At 40.8% G+C, this 22422-nt stretch overlaps 1 protein-coding gene across 2 annotated transcripts; it reads left to right on the top strand.

Annotated features, from left to right (window-relative positions):
- The first annotated feature begins 3611 nt into the window (after positions 1-3611).
- RAB32 (RAB32, member RAS oncogene family) lies at positions 3612-22350 on the top strand. 2 transcript variants are annotated; one of them, XM_082730348.1, is made up of 3 exons: positions 3612-3971; positions 16523-16800; positions 21076-22350. In XM_082730348.1, exons 1-3 carry the CDS (start codon positions 3722-3724, stop codon positions 21118-21120), a joined length of 573 nt encoding a protein of 190 aa, XP_082586474.1. In that variant the 5' UTR covers positions 3612-3721; the 3' UTR covers positions 21121-22350. The 2 variants fall into 2 exon arrangements, with proteins under 2 accessions (XP_082586474.1, XP_082586473.1); XM_082730347.1 differs by having other exon boundaries at positions 3656-3971; positions 21121-22350.
- Positions 22351-22422: the final 72 nt, after the last annotated feature.

Here is a 22422-nt window from a genome sequence, read left to right as displayed (position 1 = left end):
ACAAATCAATTTTATTTTTATTCTTATATATCAATTACAAAAAATTCAAGATCTGTTCATGTTCTTGAAAGATATTAAGATCTACATAAATGATAGATACACCACATCAATATTTTTGAAGACTCAGTGCTTTCAATTCTCCTCAAATTATTTTTTGAATTAAATATAATTCCAATAAAAATCACAGCAGGTACATTTTTGGAAAATTGATATGTCAATACTAAGATTTATATGGAAATGCAAAGGAACAAGAATGGCTATAACAAACTTGAAAAAGAATTACACAGTGAGAGGATCTGATTTGCCCGAAAAGAAAATTTATAGAAAGCTACTATATTTAGGGCAGGTAAGAATTGGTACAAGTGCAGACACACAGACCAGTGGGAGGAAAGAAAGAGTGAAATACAGACCATTCTCATATGAGCCCCTGAATTAAGACCAAGAAGGTAAATATTTCTGGGTCAACGGGTTACTCAAGTGGGGAACAATTGGCACTTGATACCTACTCTCACTATTTTCTATAGGATAGGCCTGCTGATTAGTGTAGCTTTTATTATTCACTCAGAGTTCATCAACTAGTGGCATTTTCCCATTTAATTTTCTTCGTAAAATCTATATCTATCAGAAACTATCCCATTTACTTGATTGCTTTTTAATATTCTGCCTTGCTTCTACTACACTATAAAGTCTTTGAGAGCAAGAATTTTGTCTATTCTCATCACTGTACTTGGAATATCTAAGTACTTGTATAAATGTTGGCACAATCATAATCTTTCTAATAAATGAATGGGTAAATCTGCCAGGGAAATTCAGAGTGAAAAAGACAGGTAATTCCTTGATCCAGCACTTGAATGCTGAGGAGGGGTTTACAGGGAAGAGCCTTGGGATTTTTATAGGAATTACATTTAATTCAAAGGTAATGGTCTGGGGCGCCTGGGTGGCTCAGTAGGTTAAAGCCTCTGCCTTCAGCTCGGGTCATGGTCTCAGGGTCCTGAAATCGAACCCCACATTGGACTCTGCTCCGCAGGGAGCCTGCTTCCCTCTCTCTCTCTGCCCGGCCTCTGCCTACTTGTGATCTCTGTCTGTCAAATAAATAGAATCTTTAAAACAAAACAAAACAAACAAAACAAAGGTAATGGTCTGAGACCTATTCCAGGTAGAGAGCACAGCAAGGATGCAAGGTGATGAATGTGCTGGGGAGCATCACAAGGGGGTTTTCTGAGCAGGCCATTCCTATATGCGGCAAATGGAAATGTTAAAGCATCAATTAGTTAGTCACATGTCTCAGATTATTTGTATTATTTTCTCTTCATTTTATATACAGATAAACACTCACTTCCCCACCGAAATATAAGCCGATGATTTTGAAGACTTGTGCACTCACCAGACCCAACTCCCAACTGGGAGTTTTCCAACTGGGGCTGCATAAGCAGATGTTACTCAGCGCTTACTTACATTACGTGGCATTATTTAAGTCAGTGGTTCTGTATGTCAAGTTTGGGTCATGCTCACCTTTTTGCCTTTGTTTGTTTGTTTGTTTTTAAATATACCTTCTTGGGCTTTCCTTCAGGAAGATTAAAATGGAACGCCTGAGTAAGGTTGATAGCTGGCTCCCCAGAGGTCCTAGTTTGGGCTGATATAACAAATTACTGTAATAATTACTATAACAAATTACCCTAGACTGAGTAGCTTAAACAACAGACATTTATTTCTCACAGTTCTGGAATCCAAGAAGTCCAAGTTCAAAGTGTCAGCAGATTCAGTTTCTGTTGAGACCCACTTCCTGGTTTACAGACTTCTGTTTTCTTGCTGTGTCCTTACAGGGTGGAGGGGAGAACTTTTAGGAGTCTCTTTTAAAAAGGCACTAATCTCATTCATGAGAGCTCTACTTTCATGCCCCGATCACTTCTGGCCCACATCCCAATACCATCATATTGGTAGTTAGGATTTCAACACTCAAAAGAGTTTTGGGGATTACATTCAGTCCATAACTTCGGGTGAGCCAAATACAGAGCAAATATGGAAACTCCTAAATTCTAATCTAAACCCTTCCTAACCGAAGTGTGGTCCACTAACACCATTTGCATCACATGGGAACTTATTTCAAATCCTGTATCTCAGGCCCCACCCTGCATATACTCAGTCAGAACCTGCTTTCCTAAGATCCTAGATGGTTCATATGAACTTTTAAGTTTGAGAAGCAAGCACTGATGTAAATCACTGTGCCCCTAGACCTGAGGCATCAGCATCAACTAGGAACTTGTCCCTTATGCAACTTATCTGGCTCCATTTCCTCCTCTCACCCCCAGTTCTGGGGGATCAGAACCCCTCTGGGGGTAGGCCTGGTGATGTTTTAACACTCAAGTTTGAGAAGAGCTGGATTCAAGCCACTATCCTTTTAGCTGTGACCATTTTTAACTTTAAACCATTTGTTGCCTATGATTTTTAGCACCACGACTCTATTTCTAATGTCAGTGGAAACCTAGGAGAGCCGGAAAAGGAGGAACCTGGAAAAATCCATGGTAATATGTATCTATGGGACAATATGCTACACTTACGGCAATAAATAGAGGATTTCCTCTCTCCCCAAGCTGGAGACATATTGAAAGGACTCTCTAGATGGGCGAACATAAAAGCCATATGCTGGTAGGCCATAAAACTTGTTTAAAGACATATCCATGCTTTTTCAATAGCTATTTTAGTAAAGGTTTTACTCCCACCTTGACGTCTAAATTTTAAAACGCCTCCACCTCTGAAAAACATTTTTCAAAGATTGTCAGATGATAGCAGAGCGAACAGCCTCTTAGTTGATTTAAGGACGCTACCAGAGTCTATCAGCTCCAGGTGTTCCTAATTATGGGGGAGGTTATCCTCGATGTTAAAAACACGGCAAGCGAGGCGAGGCTTCCTATCCTTGTTCTTTAAAATTAAACCCCTCAAAACTACCTCCTACTTTTCAGTCAATTCCTGGGATTTATCTCAGAGCCTCTACTAGGTGGAAGACTTCGAGAAGATTGTTCTAACGATTCTACGTCTTTTTCCTCAGACCCAGTCCTTCCCTTAATACTGAAGCCTTATCAGTCCTTTGTCAAGTTCAGGGTCAATCTGCCATCCCCTTTCTCCTCAAAAGTGGGCCGCGAGAAAGAAATCACAGGCAGACATCTCCAGGGGTTAAGCCCTCTCTGGGCAGAAGCAGGACGGAGGTTGCGCCCCAGGCCAGCGCCGCGCGCCGGGACCACCCAGCCCGCCCTTCCGCGCTCGGCCTCGGCACTTTTTCAGGCCCACCTGGCGCGGCCGGGGTCCCCGCGGCTCCGGGCCCGCTCCCCGGGGCCAGCAGGGGGCGGCCGGGCTCCGCGTCCCCCGACGAGGAGGGGACGGCCCGGCGGAGGAAGTGCCGAACTCCAGCCGGCCCGCCCGGAGCGCAGGCGGCGGCGGCGGGAAGCGGCCTCCCCGCCCGGTCCTCCCCCGCAGGCCAGCCCCCCTCACCCCCCGCCCCCCCGGCCTCTCCCCGCCCCGCGCGGCTGCCGCGGCGGCCGGTTCCGGGTCCTGTGACCCGTCGGGCGGCGGCCCGGGCGCAGGGCGGCCGGCCTCGGGGACGTTGCGACGGCCGGCGGGGGCTCCGAGGGCGCGCGCGGGGACGGCGCGGCAGGGCGGGGGCCCCGGCGCGGAGCCCGAGCTGGCGGGGGGCGGCCGGCCGGCTCGAGAGGGGCCGGGGGTGCTCATGGCGGGCGGGGGACCCGGGGACCCGGGCCAGGGGGCGGAGGGGGCGGCCGCGCCCGAGACCCGCGAGCACCTCTTCAAGGTGCTGGTCATCGGCGAGCTCGGCGTGGGCAAGACCAGCATTATCAAGCGCTACGTCCATCAGCTCTTCTCCCAGCACTACCGGGCCACCATTGGGGTGGACTTCGCCCTCAAGGTCCTCAACTGGGACAACCGGACGCTGGTGCGCCTGCAGCTCTGGGACATCGCGGGTAAGCGGCGGGCGGCGGCCTCCGTCGGGAGCCGGCGGCCACTGGGCTCCGCTCAGTCTCCTGCCCTCTTTCTCTGTCCGCAGCCTGCACTGGCCCGCCCCGGAGGTATGGAAGAGACTAACGCCGCCGGGGACAAGGAAAGGGCCGTGGCCGGGTGAACTACTGGACCATGGAACGGGCAGTAGTGGTAGTTGAGGGATTTAAAAGCAGGATAAGATAGATAAATGCATACATAACTAACCCTGGTGAGATGCCTCTACTAAGTCTGTAGAAAGCATCTCGTTTTTAAGAGGTCTCAGAGAGGAGGCCTCCACTCCAGCCACCTGACCGGCGGTGGGACAAGCCAGGGAGGCTTTTCCAGAAGTTGAACTCTGAAGGTTGACAAGCTTATAATACATCAGGAAGAGTTAGGGGAGGCGTGGGCTCCTCTCAGCTGGCTTTAACATCTCAGAGATGAGCGCTGGAGTTGAATGGTTCACCCAAAGTCAGTACTTACTGTCACTACTTAGTGACACAACCAACACTAGCAACTAGATTCCTTTTTAGAATGTTTTTCATCACGACCTTGGATCTGAGACCCTTCGTTGTGAGTGAAACTCCATTCTTGAGACAGGGTGCTCTGCTAGGTCATGCCTGTCCTCTGCCTGTGAAGATCTGGGGAGGCTGCTCTTGCATCTTTCCTCCCTCCCTAAACCAACTTCTCTCCCCACTCCTGGCCCCCTCTCAACCCTACACCCCAGTAGATTGTTTCTCTGTCATTTGCTTTCGGTTGTCATTTAGAAGCATAATATCCCTCTTGGAGAGGATACTTACTCTCCTTGCTTTAATTTATGAAAACTTGAACTCTGTCCGGTGGGGTGGGTGGGGGGTGGGCATTTAAGAAGATGTTAACTTTGGAAAGCTTAAATATGGAAATGATACCAAAAGTTACCCTGTTCAGTCATTGCTGGTAGGAAGCTCAGTGTGCAGTAGAGAATTTTTATGGGAGAAGGTTCAGAGCTGGAGAGACCATCCTTCATCCTATAGATGCATCAACCCTAGAAGTTTTGGTCACCCTTCGGGTAGCAGGGTGGGGGTGGGGCACGGCGACATAGGTCTGTCTGCTGGGTAGACAGTTTTTTCATCAACAGTTTATCCCATATGAGAAAGTATTGAAGAATTATAACTCATATACGCACTAATTTAAGAACAGACTTCTCTGCCTCAGATATGAGAATAAATTTAAATAAATAAATTTATGTATGTCAGTTCCTCAGAGAAAGGGGGATGATCAGCTCTGGGCTCAGCTTTTTTTTTTTCTTTTGGTTAGAGAAAACCAAAAGTTCGTTTGAAAAGTCATCTTTTGAAGCCAGAGGCTTCTTTCGAAATACTTCCTGTGTTTCACAGAACACTTATGAATACTAGTATTGCTTTTTGACAAGGTCGTAAATTCTAAAGGTTGCCTTGCCATGTGATAGTCATTCTCCAGGAATCTTCAGTGTAGCTGTAGATTTCCATGAAGATGATTTTAAACCCCCATCTAGGAGCGTTATTGACTTTGCTTTATTCTTCTTGTAAAACAGTATCATGTTTAGCTATTAAATTATCCCTGGGCCTCACTGCAGGTAAATAAAAGATTTTATTGGCACATTTGTGTTTTTAAGCTTCATGCAAAAATGCATATATTTAAAGAATTGGGAAAGCAAAATCATGAGTAATTTTCTCCCTGGGTATCACCTCTTCCCTTTTTTTGTCCTCCTTGAACAGACCTATGCAGCCAGGAAGGGAACCTAGTCAGTCTTGTCAGACTCTGGTACATATTGAAATAGATGAAAAGTGCTTGCGCTTTTGCCTAAGTCCAAAGGTTGAGCTTTGCTAGGAAGGAAAGCAAGATTTTAAGATCTTTAAAAGGGATTCCTGGATGCGAGATACCATTCAGCAGGTACACACCAGATGTTAACAAGATTTGAAGTAAACTAATGAGGTAATTAGAAATTACTAGGCTCACCTTACAAATAAGATTTTCAGAGATGGGGTCTTAATATATAAGGAAGCTACCACAAAAATAATTTGGCTTTCACTTGAGGTTTAGGGAGCTACATCATTAAGTACTTTGCTTTGAATATTTGACCTGTTAGTGAATCCTAGCTGATAACATTTGAATTAAGTCGTAATGATGTAATGAAGGCAAATTGAAGGCCACTCCAGAAAGTTCCCCAGGGCTAAACAACAATGAATCATATTGAATTCTCAAAGGATAGAAATACTCCTTGATTACAAAACAGTAGGTAGAACTGGCCAGTTGATGCGACTAACTTAAGCTGTGGTACTATTACTAGTTTTTTCGTCGCGGCTTTGGAGATGAGAAAGCTGGCAAAGGATTACATTGAGTCTCTCTATACTTGGAAACTTAGGCAGGTATTTGGCAGGTGGGAGTTGTCCAGACATTTCCCATAAACGTGGCCAAGCAGTTTCAGCTCAACTCTTCAAATCAGGAACCACAGTGTCTCTTGGGTGCAGGCCTTTGGAATGCTTGCTTATTGTGAGAAATGAGTGTAGCTTTAAAATCCAGATGCAATCCAATTTTTGTGTTAGGCCACTGTCTCTTCCTTCATATGTGTTTTGAGATTGCTCTTAACACATTAACTGAAATACACTAAGTTACTGAAGTCGTCAAAAAAATTTTAGGAAGTTTAATAAATACTACTAAAATTTAAGATGTAGCAAGAGATGTCTCTGAGCTTCCTTTTGTTGTTGTTACATAAATTAACCCATTTTTCATAGGTCAGCAATGTATTAAATGGTGGAGCTACTACCATTTCAATTATCCTCATGATATTCCTGACAGGGCCCCGTATTTACTGGTGATTTCAACCTTTTTGGTGCATTTTGCCATGTCACAGCACATTAGGGTATTTCCTAGAGTGGGATCTGATCTGCACTTTCATATATAGTGCGTATGAAATGGTATTTGATTACAACTTATGATAACTTTATTAGCAGCTATAGGATTTTCCAGGTAGGTTGAATGGCTGGTCTAGACTAAATCTTTAAAAGAAAGAAACTGGTGTGTCCATTTGGATCTAATACAGTGTAGTCTTCCTGTATTTGCTGAAGTAATTTACTTTTGCAGGGAAGACATAATTTTATCTGTGCCTTTTTAAAGTTCTCAGCAAGGCCTGAAAATCAAATCGATGCTAGACAAATTAGCAGCAGAAATTTGTTTCATGTAAGTTTTCTGTGACACAGGAGCCCTCATAGGACAGTGAACACCCAAAGAAGTGGCAAAACCTAAATGGTTTTATACCAGGTTGAACAAAGAGAGGAAATTGTGGAAAAATAATTAATATGGGCAAGCTAAGGGAAAATAAGAGTTATTTTATAAGGTCTGTTCGTAGAGACTTCTCTCAGCTTTGACTCCCATCCCCGGTGATAAGAATATTTCTTTCTTCCTAGAAAAGAGGATATTTCTCGCATGGGAATATTCTCATCTACTTTCAGGGAGAAAAAGGGGAAGATTAGAGCACTCTTCTTACACCTGATCTTTTTCAAGTGCCTTTCGTTCAAAATGATCCTTATGCCAAAGTGGCATTTTTTAATTATTATTATTTTTTTTGCCACATTTCACTTTTTAGAATCAGTATTTCTCTATAAAAATCTGAATGGATAACCCTCCTTCAGGCTCAAGAACAGATCAGGAACATTTTACTCAGAAGTTCCTGTAAATGTTATTTACCTAGAGCATAAAGTGCGTGGTTTGAAGACATTATAAGTTCTATAAACCATACTTAGATTCACTTTTTATTTTTTTGATTCCCATCCTAAATTAGAACACGGATCCATCTTCCACATTGACAGTCCCTGTCCCTCATGGCCTCCTGTTATCTGCTTTCATAACTCTCCTTTACCTTCAAAGTATCTATTAGTCAAGAATTACTAATGTTCAGATTTCTTCTAAATATGAAGAAGCAGTGCTCTGAGGAATTAGTCTATAGTTATTTGTAGTCTCTGTCTTAAACACTGACTATTACAATGACTTTCCAATTACTTAACTCATTTAAAGGAATTTTTTTAAAAAAATCTATATTATATCTGACTTTTGCCATCCTGAGCATTACACAGACTCAACTGCTGTGCTGAATTACAAGCGAAGTCTAGTATCTCATTTTACATTTTTAAATCTTCCTCAATTCATGACTCTGGAGACCTCTTTGGGTGCCCCAGTCTGAACTTTGAACCCACGATTGCCCAGGCAGGCTTAGCATAACAGCATATTTCTGTTACTGCACGTGGAAATTCTCCTGAAAATTATATGCTTACTGCCTTTCTTTCCTTTTTTTTTTTTTAAATTATTATGTTACAATTCTCAGTTGCCTTAGTTTCCCACATAGGCTGAAAAGTGCCCAGGTTAGCGATAGAGAGAGAGGGAGACATTGATAAAAACCACTAAAATTTGACCTTTTTTCCCTGTTTTCCTAATCATTCTGTTGTTTGAATTGAAGGTGTTGGAGGCTTTTATAGATCCCATAGTCTAAATACAGAGAAGTGTAGTGAGTTGACCAAGAAAACACAGATAATCAGTGGCACTGTACAGAGATACATCTCATGACTCTGAAATATGAAATAAGAAAACTAGCTTTTAATAGTGTAGCAGATTTTTGGTTCACTGGTGTCAAAACAGTCTGAAGATTGTTGTCCAACAGTCTAACAGACTCTTGTCTAAATTTGCATATGTTCTGGTCATTCTTACAGTAGCTCATATGACTCTTCTCATATACCCATTCTAATAATTCCATCTCTTTATGTTATCAGTTCAGAATTTCCAGTTATACTCTTCTTAACACAGAATGTCCAGTGTGTATATTTTTTGATTGGCTCCATCTTGGGGGGGCATTTTGAAAGACTGTTTCCACAGTGTGGATTGTCTGAAGATAACAAAGCCTTTTTATTGATAAATATGTGTAGAGCGCACGTATTTATCAAGGTGCTAATTATAGATGTTTGCATAGTCTACTCTGTGAGCTCACTGATCAAACCTGTCAGCCATGCATTATCCTAGAGAGGCGGTGTTACTTTCCAATGTATTCTAGGAGAAATTTTATCCATTATTCTTGACCTTCTGACTTTCTTAAGCTTCTGATGTGGAAATTTCAGTGATTCTTATTCTTATTCTTATTAAAGCATACCCAGGATTTTGTTTTTATCAGGTGTGGTAAGGCCACATCAGAAGATCATCACTATTGAAAAGATGGTTTGTTATTCATAGTTCCAGGAGAAGGAAGCACGCTGCCCTATGCCGGAGACCACATGGGGAAGCACCAGGGTTGGTCCAGAGGCAGAAGGAGCCAGGGAAGAATGTGGGCTAGAGACTTTATTGTAGTTTTTGCAGGAAGAAATGGCCAAGGCAACATAGGCAACTGAGCAAGTTTAGGATTGGTTAGTTTGGTATATTTGAGTGGAGTTGGACTATAGGGGTGGTCCCTGATTGTTTTAGTACCTGGCCATGGGTGGTTTAGGGCAGGAGGATAGTGTCCTAGTCTGCAGGAGCCTGAAAAAGGAGGCAGATGGGTGGTGAGGACTCTGGATTGGTTTGCTTATCAAAGATGTGCTTTCAGCAAGTCCTTCATTGTCTATAAGAACTAGCTAGCTGGAAGGGGCAGTCCCTCCCCTGGTCCCAAGGCCCCAAGATGTCAATGCATTATAAAATATAGAAAATTTAAAAACACGATTGATACGTATTTCTAGGCATTTGTTAGAAAAGATTGAGAGATGAAAGAAAGTGCTCGTCCAAAGAAGAAAACTTTGAAGGCCTTAGAAATGTGTAGCCCGAGGATAGCATATCCTTAAAAACTGGTGATGATTTCACACTTAATCAACACTTAAATAGTAGCAAGTGGGCTTAGTGGACAAGTTTGGGTTGTGTTGTGGTTGCAGAGATCTTCTGGGGGGAGAACAGGGCAGACATATAAATGGAGGGGGATGGTGGAATTCTGCAGGGTAAGATAAAAGATCAAGATAAAAGTGCATTTGGTAAACAAGCCCATAGCTGCTATGGTAAAGCCCTAGGAGACTTAGAAAAAGGGATTACCTTGTGTATTAGGGCTGTGCTGTCCTTGAGGAGAGTCACCCTCAGCCCATGGGACTGCCTTGGGTCTGTTTGAAAACATGGGACATAAGGAGCAACGTGTACTCCAGAAAGTCTTTGGCTAACAAATTGGACAGCACATTAGATAACAAATAATTTGGGAATTGGAGTAGTTTTCCCTCCCTGGGATTTTATTTTCTCATCTATAAAACAAGAGAGGTTGGACTAGATGATATGGGACGTCACCTTTCAGTTACAGTGTTGTCCATCTAAGTGGTGGTCAGGAAGGCATGGAAGTGGTTCCTCCTCCAGTCAGAAATGACTATGGCACTGGTTAAAGAGATGGTGTTGCTTAGCATCTTCCCACTGTCTGAGCTTCTTGCTGTTTAGAGGAAGATCTCCCAGGTCCTGCTGGATTTTTATATTGCCATAAGCTTTAACTCTACACACACACACTCACTAGCACTCATGTGTTTCACACTCATGTGAACAAAACCCATGGATCTGACTTTGTGTTTAATAACTGCAGACTTCTCTACCCCATCTTCTCCTGTAGGGGAACATAACCCAGGAGCATTCAACATGGTAGGAATTCCCTGCATTTTATTTGCATGTTTGTGGAAAGTAGAATCCAAGAATAATAAAGTTCTTTTGGACTGAACTTAGAATGGTTGATTGACTACTTCCCAGAGAGTATTCTTTGTATTTTTTGTCTAAAATTAAGAAAAAAAAAATTCTGAACCTACAGAATTCCTGTGCAATTCTAATGTGAATGTGAAAGTCTTTTCCATTAGTTTTGTCTTTAGCCCTTTTTTAAACTTAGGGCTAACTCCCAAAGCATTGTGAAAAGGAAGTAGTAGAATGCATCATTCTTTCTCTCTCTCTCTCTATTTTAAAGATTATTTACTTATCAGAGAGCATGTGTGCATGAGCGGGGTGGGGGGGAGGCAGAGGGACAGGGAGTGGTTTAAAATAATCATCCCTCACTCTTTCTATATGTCCATAGTGAGGGTGGAGGTTGGGGTGTGGCGGAGGGAGGGATGTGAGGGCAGTTTTGCATTGGAGCTACCTGGACTCAGGCTAACAGAGGCTCTACTATCTCTTGATAGTGTCTTTTCAAAATTAGGGTTCCAGCCTGCTGCAGCAGGACAAGGACACTGTCACCCAAGTGATTCTGCTTAGAAATGACACTTCTGTTTACATTTCATGGTCCAAGACTAGTTCATAGCCACTCCTAATTTAGTGGGGCCAGGAGAATGTGATCCTTCATGCATCTAGAAGTGGAAGAGAATGGAATATTTGTGAACAGTATTTTTGTTTTCCACTATAGTTCTTTCTTTTAGGCAATAATAAGGGAATATATAAAATTACCCAGAGAGTAATAATAACAAAGTTATGGGATGCAACTGTTACTCTAGTAGCAAAGTTTTCTTTATTTTTCAGTTTAACAGTTGGAAGAGCTTGACATATCTATGCATTCCAACCTTTGAAACCAACGTAGTTAAATCTAGGTTTTACCTTGTTAGGGCTTTTTGTTGTTGTTGTTGGTTGTTTTGTTTTTGTTTTTGTTTTTTAGAACAGCTCTTAATTTTATGTTAAGGTTATTATCTTAAATAAGTTCATTGTATCTTTCTCTATTCTATAATTATACTTAATGCATTTTAGAAATGTGTGTGTGTGTGTGTGTGTTTACTTGTTTTGACCAGTTCAGGAATATCTCTGAAGTGGTAATGGATTACTTTAGAATTTTTTAAAAAGGAGATAATGAACTCAGTAAAATAAGAAGTATACTGTACTGTTTTGTTGGAAAGTATGCTGTGTATGGCTTGGCCTTTCGATGCTGGACTATTTACATTCAATCCCCACTGCTGTCTGGATTCAGTGATTGCAGAATCTGTAGAAAATCATTACAACATTAAAATTATGACAGAGAAATTTAAAACATCAGAAGGGAGAGCTGGGAGGGCTTAGAAGATCCCTAAAGATCTGTAAAGACACTTCACTTATTTAGGCGGAGAAAGTTACTTGCCTGGGGTTTCTTGATCTTTCGTGCTTGATATTTTGATTCTCTAGTATACTTGTATTTTCCTCAAGTTCATTTTCCTTTGCCAACTGTTTTCACCACTATAGTTTACGACATATAACTAGTTTAAGGCTTTGCCATGTTTAATTGCACCATTTTAAAGAGGATGCTCAGGCTTTTATCATGTAATACCTTTATTGAGCACTTTATAATAATACTAGCTAACATTTACACTGTGCTTACTAGGCCCTGATGTTTTACTTTTTGAACTTAAGGTCTGTGCATGTAAATTATAGTTTAAGTACGTGCTGTCATGAATTTTTATTTAGCACTTCTAGTTCAAGATAGACCATCCCTGACCCCCTAGAACAGAAGTAGCAAATATTTTAGATTTTGTGGGCCATTCACTCCTTGTTGCAACTATTCAACTCTGCTATGGTAGAATGAAAACAGATGTAGAAGCCCATAAACAGATATAGGTGGCAAGATTCCGATAAAACGTTAGCTGAATTTGACCATGAATTATAGTTTATTGCACTCTGCCCTAAAAGACTCCCAGGCAGGCATTTTACATTAAACCTTCCCAGTGAGCCTCTGAGGTAGGTATTATTTTTTATTATTTTATTGATATATAACTGACATGCAACAAACTGTACAATTTGGTGTTTTGCCATATGTAAACATAGTGAAACAGTATAATCAAGATTGCCGACATTTCCATCACACCAAAAATATTTCCTCTTGCCATCCCCCCCTTTTTAAAGATTTTATTTATTTGACAGAGAAAGAGGTAACAAGAGAGGGAACACAAGCAGGGGAGTGGGGCTCGGCATGGGGCTTGATCCCAAGGCAGACACTTAACAAAGACAGGTGCCCCTCCACTTTCCCTCACCCAGGTGCCCCTCCTCTTTCCCCTTGTAACTCCTCTCTCTGCCTTGCTGAGGACAATCATTGATGTGCTTCCTCTTACTAAGTTTTTATTTTATTTTATTTTTTAATTTTACTACAGTTTTTATTTTTAAGGATTTGATATAAGTGTATTCATGGAGTACTACCCATTCCCTCTGAGTTCTGGCTGCTTCTACTCAGCATCATTGCTTTGAGAGTCATCTGTTTTGTTACTTATATCCATAGTCTGTTCCTTTCCTTTCTATTGTTATATTCATTGTATGGATATACCATACTTTATTCATTACTATTTTGGCTGTAAAAATAAAACACTGATGAGCATTCATGAAGATGACTTTGTGTAGACATGGGCTTTCATTTTGTTTGGGCAGGTACCTAGGAGTAAAATGTGTTGGTTGTATGGTAGATTCATGTCTAAATTTTTATTTTTTTTAATTTATTTAAAAAAATTTTTTTTAAGATTTTATTTATTTGACAGAGAGAGAGAGGTCACAAGTAGGTAGAGAGGCACCAGAGAAAGAAGGGAAAGCAGGCCCCCCACTGAGCAGAGAGCCCAAAGTGGGGCTCGATCCCAGGACCCTGAGATCATGACCTGAGCCAAAGGCAGAGGCTTAACCCACTGAGCCACCCAGGCACCCCCCATGTCCAAATTTTTAAAAACTATCAAATTGTTTACCAAATTGGATGTACTATTTTAAATTCTTATTCCTACCAGCAGTGCACAAGAACTGATTGCTCCACATCTTCACCAGTACTGGGTATAATCAGACTTTTTATTTTTAATTTTATTTTTTTTAAACAAATCTTTTTTTTTTTTTTTAAGATTTTATTTATTTATTTGACAGACAGAGATCACAAGTAGACAGAGAGGCAGGCAGAGAGAGAGAGAGGGAAGCAGGCTCCCTGCTGAGCAGAGAGCCCGATGCGGGGCTCGATCCCAGGACCCTAAGATCATGACCTGAGCCGAAGGCAGCGGCTTAACCCACTGAGCCACCCAGGTGCCCAATCAGACTTTTTATTTTAGCCAATTCGTGTGGGCATGAAGCCGCAGCTCATTGTGATTTAAATTTGCATTTCTCTAATAATTAATGATGCTGGGCATCTTTACCTCTACTTGGTTGTCATTGTATACGTTCTTTGATAAAGTGTATATTCCAGTCTTTTGCTTACTTTATTAATTAGATTTTTTTTATCTTCTTATTTGGGAGTTTTGAGAGTTCTTTATATATTCTGGGTATAAGTCCTTTACTAGATACAGAATTTGTATCTTTTTTCTCCCAGGTTATACCTTTCCTTTTCATTTGCTCAATAGTGTAATTGACACTATTTTGAGCTGCCCTATGGTGTGGTTGTTACAGAGCAGTCTGAGACCATCCGAGGGTTTTGAGTCTTAACCTCGGAACCCAGGGAAAATAACTTGAGGTTTCTAAGCCACAGGGTCCGCCTCAAAAATTCTTGTCATACATGTTTCTGATTTTCTTATGTTTTACCAAGAAGTTTATATGAGGGCAAATTTGAATATGATTTAGTATGATTGGTTGAAAGTAGTATTTTTAGGGATTTAGAAATGATTCAAAAAAAAAATAGCAGTCATTAACCTTAATTGTTCTTCATAACTTCTGGATTTCTATACTTTTACTAGTTTGGCACCCTACCCTCTTTTCTAAATTGAAGGAATATTCCAAAAGAGTACTTTCTTATAACTGTGAAATAATCTTATAATCTGGACTATCCTGTTGCCATAGTCATTTTATACTTAGTAATTAAGATTTATAAAAATAAAAGTCAGTAGTATGTGCTCTCTATTTAAAATTGAAGTTGGAACAAATTTAATGCAATCTACCTAGTCTTTCTGAAGAATAGTGATACTGACTTTGACCAGTTGGTACATCCTCTGTGACTTTGCCATGTGTGATTATTGTGTATGTTTAAGGAAAGTGTTACAATGTTAACTTTGTGTAAATGTCAGCATTGTGATCAAATAAGTTATACAATTGTCTGGTCAGATTTAACTTACCAATAAAACATGAACATGATAGTGGGGTTTCATATGTGGCCATTTGTGACCTTGAAGTTCAGACATCTGGGCCATCATTGTATGGCTTCAGATAAGCCCATATGATGGGTTGTCACAAACCAAATCAACTTTCTATTTTTTATTTTTTAAAAGATTTTATTTATTTATTTGACAGAGAGAGACACAGTGAGAGAGGGAACACAAGCAGGGGACGTGGGAGAGGGAGAAGCAGCTTCTTGCTGAGCAGGGAGCCCAACACCAGACTCCATCTCAGGACCCTGGGATCATGACCTTAGTGGAAAGTAGACGCTTAATGACTGAGCCACCAAGGCACCCCCAAGATGAACTTAAAGCGTATCCATTTACATTTGCCTTTTGTTTTCTTCTTCCATTATCTCACTAAGCGATATCTAAAATTGTATGATGCTATAGTAAAATTTGGAGAAGAAGGAATTTTTTTTTGGTGGGTAGCTTTGCATTTGTTACTATCAATAACATGTAGATAAAGTGTGTTTTTCATCATGTGTTTTAACAGGAAAGGGTCCTGTCAGTTTTTGTTTTTATCATTGGTCAGTTACTCATCTTAGATTTGCACTGATTGCCATTTTTCCTGACCACTGTAGTCCGTAACTTGACAGAATGAAAAGTGAACATCTTAGAAGTCAAGGCGACTGCAGGATAGTTCAGAATGCCCAGCATCATATTAATGTGGGCGCATGGCAGCCATGAGACCTGGGTTCTGGTCCCACAGTATGTCGTCAGGGCCACTGTCATCCTGCCCAAGCAGCTCTCAGCATGGTTTTTCTTCTGTCAGCTGAAGATTAGGGTCCCTCCTGCGTCAAAGAGCGATACCAGACGGAAGCAGTAGAATGAAGCAGTAGAATGTTCCCCAAAGTATTTAACATGTTAAATTTTTTTAAAAGCATGATAGTTGAAGAGCTCTACAGTTGTTCCTTCTTTTAGTCACACGGCCACATGGGCCATTTTTTGTAAGCAGGTTTGCATGTATCTGCCTTCTTAGAGGAGAGCAATCTTGCATGCAGAGGCAAAAGTGGGTGCGGGCTAGAGATGGGGAGGAAGGATAAGCTCCTTTATCTCGTAGCCAGTCCTAGTCTTTTGACTACATTTTGCCCACCATGCTTATCTTCTTCCTGCAAGCTTCATTTTCTTCTATTCTCGTCTCTTCTCCCCCTCCACTACCAACTGTCTTTTTTCCTCTCGTACCTCTTCTCTTAGACCAGAGGGAGGGCGACAAGGGGATCAGGGGAAGGATGGCTCTGTAGCTGTAAGCACTGTCATCTATCTGGATGGTTATGGAGCATGTGTCAGACACGCGCAGAGCATTAAGCTAGTTGACTGTGTACTCAGACCCCATGATCAGCCATGTGCTTCTGTACATCCTTTATCCCACCAATTTTCTTTGCTTTGTAATGGGAGACATGTGTTTATAGCACTATTCTTAGGGTCAGAGGGGTTATATCTAAATATAGACTCTGCTGAATGATGAGCTCTTAACCTCTTATTATATTTATTTTTAGGGCAGGAGCGATTTGGCAACATGACCCGGGTATACTACAAAGAAGCTGTTGGTGCTTTTGTAGTCTTTGATATATCAAGAGGTTCCACGTTTGAGGCCGTCTTAAAATGGAAAAGTGATCTGGATAGTAAAGTCCACCTTCCAAATGGCAGTCCTATTCCTGCTGTCCTCTTAGCTAATAAATGTGACCAAAAAAAGGATGGTGGCCAGAATCCTCCCCAGATGGACCAATTCTGCAAAGAACATGGTTTCACTGGATGGTTCGAAACTTCTGCAAAGGTGAGGTCTGCTTTGTGTTTGTATCTGCTCTGCTCTTCATTCTTAAATCTGAGCTGTAACTATAAAATATTTAGATGAGTTTATGTGTGCAGTTTTTGGGAGCCTAGAAAAAAGCAAAGTATAGCATGGATTTGTTATAGCTTCTTTGAGAGGGCAGCAGGAATGCTTTCAAAATTGGCTGATATGGAAGTGAATAGAATAGAATAGAAGGTTTTCCATCAAAATAAAAATTAGCTATTATTTAGAGTGAAGAACAATGATGTTCTCTGAGTTTGAGCCTTTAAATAAAGCACTTCTGCAACTGGAGTTCATGGGGAGGATAAAGTGTCTTGTCAAGCACAAGCATTTTTTATTTTTACTGAAGGCTTCACAAAATCTAGGGACATAGATGACACTGGTCAATGTGTAGGTCATGTGCAGTACTAACAAAAATGGACTCTGAAAATGTCAGAGATGTATTCAGTTGGTGTTTGAAGAGTTTTAGATTGTGTATAGAAATTTGAAAGAAATGTGAAAGAATCTGAACAAGAGGCAAGTATCAGCATTTGTGGCATGCGGCATGAAGAGTGGAGGGGGAATTTTTTCTTTCATCTATTATGGGATTCGGTGTTTTATGAAGAAAAACAAAAATACTAAGCTTGTTAAAAATCTTGCCAGCCTAGATATACAAGAAAGTAAAAGTGAAAATCGCAAGCACAAAATATTAAGTGGGGATGGAGTTTGTTTACATGCATTGGAAATTTCACATTAGAGGTCAATAATTATCGGACTGATGTCAGAATGATGATATGTTGGAGAAATTCTGTAATGACAGAGTCAAAACCATAAGACTGTATATCTTAACACAGTCTCAGCATTTGGGATACCCTCTGTGGATTTCTTGTATGAAATTTTAAAAAGCCTTTAAAAAGCCTTTTAAAAAGCCTTTTCCTCTCAGTTAACAAATGTGACCAGATTTACCTACTGGTCAGATTACCTACTTACCACTGGGTCCCTTTTAGTTTTACCAGAAACCCACCCCAAAAGTAGAAGATCATTTGATGCCACCGATGATCAGAATAAGGAAAGTAAAGCTATGAGAGCCTGCACAGAAAAGCTGTTCTGGAGATAACTGAGTGATGTTGTCATCCGAAAAACTAGTGTCTGCTAAAACCAGAAGTTTCTACTCTTAAGCTAAAGGCTATTTGTTTAAATAAATACATTCTAGAATCTTCAGTTTTAGTTTAATGCATAAAAAGTGGTGTCAGAAGAAAGTTGCTACGTGAGCACTTACACAGGCAGGAAGGAAGAAATGGCAGAAGGGGAGGCTTTTTTCACGGAGGCACATGTCCTGGAAGCTACACGTTTGGTCTCTTGTCTTTGGCAGGTCTGTCAGGTGATTTGCTTGACTTCCCAGCTTTGTTAGGCAATAATCAGTGGTATGTGCAATGTTTATTAGAACATGGGATTTATAGGAAGAGATGCATGTATTACAGATAAAATTTCTTCTCCAAGTTTTATTTGAATTAATTATTCAGGTAATAAATCCAAATTCGTCCCCAGAAACAATAGTGTTATATGGCGTGTATCGTGGGACTGTAAGTCATCAGCGTTGTTACATTTATAGACACAGTTACCTGTGGAGAGGAGAAGGAAAACATTGATTAATAGATGTTTCAGGTCTGTTCTGTGCTTTCCTACAAATACATTAGCAACACCTTTTGCAGAATGTCCTTAGTAGTAAACCAGGGATTTCCAAGAGGATAATAGTAATATGAAATTTAGGTTAAAATTGTAGTTAAGACTTAAAGTACTGCCCTAGTGTCACTAATGCCTGTATTTCAGAGCTGGCCGGCAGCTGACTTGACAGCTGATTTCTGCTTGAAATGCAGTGATCTGAATTTTAATGGGAACACAGCCAAAAGACAGTCTTGAATTCATGAACTTCATCTTTCACCTTTATGGCAAATAATGGATTTCCTATACGAAAATGTGTTACTAATTACAATATGGGAATTTCAGTTCCTTATCAATTGCTACTAAATGCAGTTAGAGAGCATTATAATTCTTTGAGATAATGGGAATGGTGGGGGCTAAATGACATTTGGACATTCCAAGATCAATACTTTAATTAAAGTTAATACTTATCTTGGTAGTGGAGGTTAAAAAAAAAAAAGTGCTGGAACAGATACCTGAATGAATAGTCCGAGTGTAGGTTTCTCACTGTCTGAGAAGGTACAACAGATAAGGGAGACAGCTAGAATAAACCTAATGTTCTGGGACTGAAATTGGGGAGATCGGTATGAACTTAATGATTTATATGCATGTAGAAATATATATGTTTCTGTGTTTGTATGTGTTTATAGACACGTGTATATATGTGTATACATACGTGTCTATATACACACATGTATAAACAGATAAATGTAGAAATTGATGTCTATGTATCTGCGGAGGCGTATGTGTATTTACTAGTTCTCCTTGCTTAGGAGCAATGATGCCACAGATCCAATGAGCTTCCTAGTCCCCAGAATTTGTTCCTTATTTTTTTACAAGACTTTATTTATTTTAGATTGCATGAGCTGGGGAAGGGGCCGAGGGAGAGACTCTCCAGCAGACTCCCCACTGAGCACAGAACCGGACGTGGGGCTCAACCTCACCACCCTGAGTTTATGACCTTGAGCCAAAATAAGAGACAGTTGACCAACTGAGTCTCCCAGGCGCCCCCAGAACTTGTTTTTTAAATACTGTTCTCCTATAAAAAGAACAGGGGTCTCATGGAGAAATTATTGCTTCCAGGATTGGTGGGACAAGGAAAGTAAAAATATGACAGAGATATTTTGTGGTGCTGGAAACTAAGGAAACACAAAATGATGGAGACCGGTCAAAAAGAAACAAGACCCTACTTAATAGGAGCTCCAAAAATCCAAGACAATTGGAGCAGCAAAGTAAATGACTATTGCAGTGGATCTAATCCTTAGAATAAAGGAATAAAGTAGTAATCCACGATAAGAGTAAACCAATGAAAAACTCTTCCTGGCAGTAGAATTCCAACTAGTAATTAAAAAAGCAATGATGGATACAGTCAGTCACCTTTAATCACCATGGAAATAGCTGTTTTAGGAAAGAATAAATTGATGTTGAAGTTAATGGGAAAAACTCTGATGAAAAATAGGGTATTTCCATATTTGAGCTTACTAAGTACAAACGAGCAATAGTGACTATTCAGTGGAGAAGACTGACAGACATGACTTTAAGCAAGTGTGCCTCTCGGATGCTGAGAGAGACACATCACTTACTCCTGTCAAAAATGTATAACTTGAGTTTAATGCTATGGAAACATCAAACAAGCCCAAATTGAGGGATATTCTCTGGCCAGTATGCTCCAAGAGTGTCAAGGTCATGAAAGGCAAGGTGACTGAAGAACTGTCCCAGGTTAAAGGAGACCAAGAAGACATGAGCGTGAAATACAGCTGGTCACCTGGATCACACATAGGACGCTGAGACAATGGGGACATTTGAATAAGGTTCATAATCAGTTCTGACACTATTATCGAATTTCCTGATTTTATCTGGAAATCTGGTTATCCAAGATGTTAATACTTTAGGAATATGAGTGAAAGGTATGTAGGAATTTTTGCTATTTTTGCAATGTTTTTGTCAACCCCAAATTATTTAGAAATGAAAAGTTAAATATTAAAAAAAATAAAGCCCAGATTTTGCTATGTGTTAGTCGTGTATTTAATGACAGCTAAATCTGTCACACAAATGTTGTGATAGCTAGTGACTCCTTAGGGTATTTCTTAATGGACATCACACCTACAACATTGTTTCAGAAACTAAGGAAATTAATTTACACATGACAACTAGAAGTAATAACCTGTACTCAGAGAGGGGAAATGACGTGATGCATTTATCATATTTTAATGTGTGAGCCCATTGACGTTCCTCTTCCCAATGTATCCTGAATGCTTGACCTTAAATGTTTAAAGGCAGGAACTTTTTTGTCCTCGTGCTTTCATTTATGGGAGTGGCTACTCAGCAGGGATGACAGTTGCTTTTCAACCATTAAGATAGTTCACTGAACCTCAGGGACAAAAAGTTTGAAACAGGAACAACAGGAAGGGGAATCCTTTGTGAAAAGAGGAAAGTTCTCTATCCACGTTACTGAATGGCATTAAACTCTGAGGGTGTGTGTACCCTGGAGTGAGGGCGAAGATGGTAGCCTGTGTATTCTGAGGTCCCCTCTGACAAACTGCACTCGTACCATTACTACTCTTCGTGCTTTCTTCTAAGCATGAATCCTTGGAATTCATCCTGGTCATCATTTCTGCATTATAGGATAACATAAACATCGATGAAGCAGCCCGGTTCCTCGTGGAGAACATTCTTGCAAACCACCAAAGCTTTCCTAATGAAGAAAACGACAGGGACAAAGTTAAACTGGATCAGGACACCTTGACCGCAGAGAGCAAGTCCCAGTGTTGCTGACATGGCTTCTGCTTCTGTCCCACAAGCAGATGCAGCCTGCCTGGGCTGGAGCCAGGCCTGAGTATGGATAAGGTGGCAGATGTGCTGTCCTGTGAGTCTTCCCAGGGCTGCACTTTAAAGGAATGCTCTGGTTTTTCCTCAGGTTGGATATATCTTTCTCCCTGTTCTGAATGACAGTGACAGCACCCCCGGGAGCCTGGCCCACACAGGGCTTCTCTGGTGGTTGCCATAAGTTCAGGATAATGTTTACATCCTCCGTAACATCTTTTTAAATGATGTCTCTCCCTCAGCCCCCGCCCCACCCCTTTACCAACTTCTAAGTTGTGCCTTGTGGTGGGAGTGCTGAGGTGAGAAACCGGACCTACAGTCTTTGAGCAAGGCTGTGGGGCTCTGTCTTGTCTCCATATCCTGGTCTCACTCTCCAGGCTCTGGAGGCTGCAGGCTCTGGTTGTCACAGAAGGCTTGAAGTTCCTATTTTGCAGCCTTTCTTTCTTTTTCTTTCCTTCCTTCCTTCCTTCCTTCCACTCTCTCTTTCTGTCTCTCTCTCTCTCTTTCTTTTCCTACTTCAAACTTTGGTACTTCATGTAAAATTGTTATCCTTAAGTATTATAATTTCATGAGCCCTAGCCAGGGTAGCGTGCCCTTGCTAAGGACTCAGCATGGCCGGCATTCTGGCTCTGGTTGCTGCCAGTTGGAAACGATATAAATAGACATTCCTTCTCTCTCTCCAGTCTTTTGTTCTGTTTTTTGTTTTTTGGGTTTTTTTTTTTTTCCCTCTTCCTTCTGGTTGTTTATTTTTTACCTAGAGCCTGGCTGGTATTACTGTTGCAATTATCTCCAACTGGAGCTAGTCTTTTTAAATCTGTATTAGTAATGGTCATAGAGAGGAGTCACTTCGAAACATGTACCATGAAAGCTGAGGTTCTATATTATGAATTATGAAAGAGAGTAGGTCATGTGTGGTTTTCTGTAGAGTTTGGGACATTTTAAGTATAACACATGAGAAACTTAAGGCAGCCTCATAATATTTGTATTACCATTTAACCCAGTTAAGGAAAAGAATAAATTTTTTGACTGAAACCTTGTTTTTGTGAATTAATGTGATTATGTGAAGGTAAATGGGGTGTACTTTTCTGCCTTACAAAACTTGGT

The sequence above is a fragment of the Mustela nivalis genome (assembly GCF_964662115.1).
Source record: "Mustela nivalis genome assembly, chromosome: 5".
NCBI classification, from domain to species: Eukaryota; Metazoa; Chordata; class Mammalia; order Carnivora; family Mustelidae; genus Mustela; species Mustela nivalis.
This window is presented reverse-complemented; position numbering and strand designations above follow the sequence as displayed.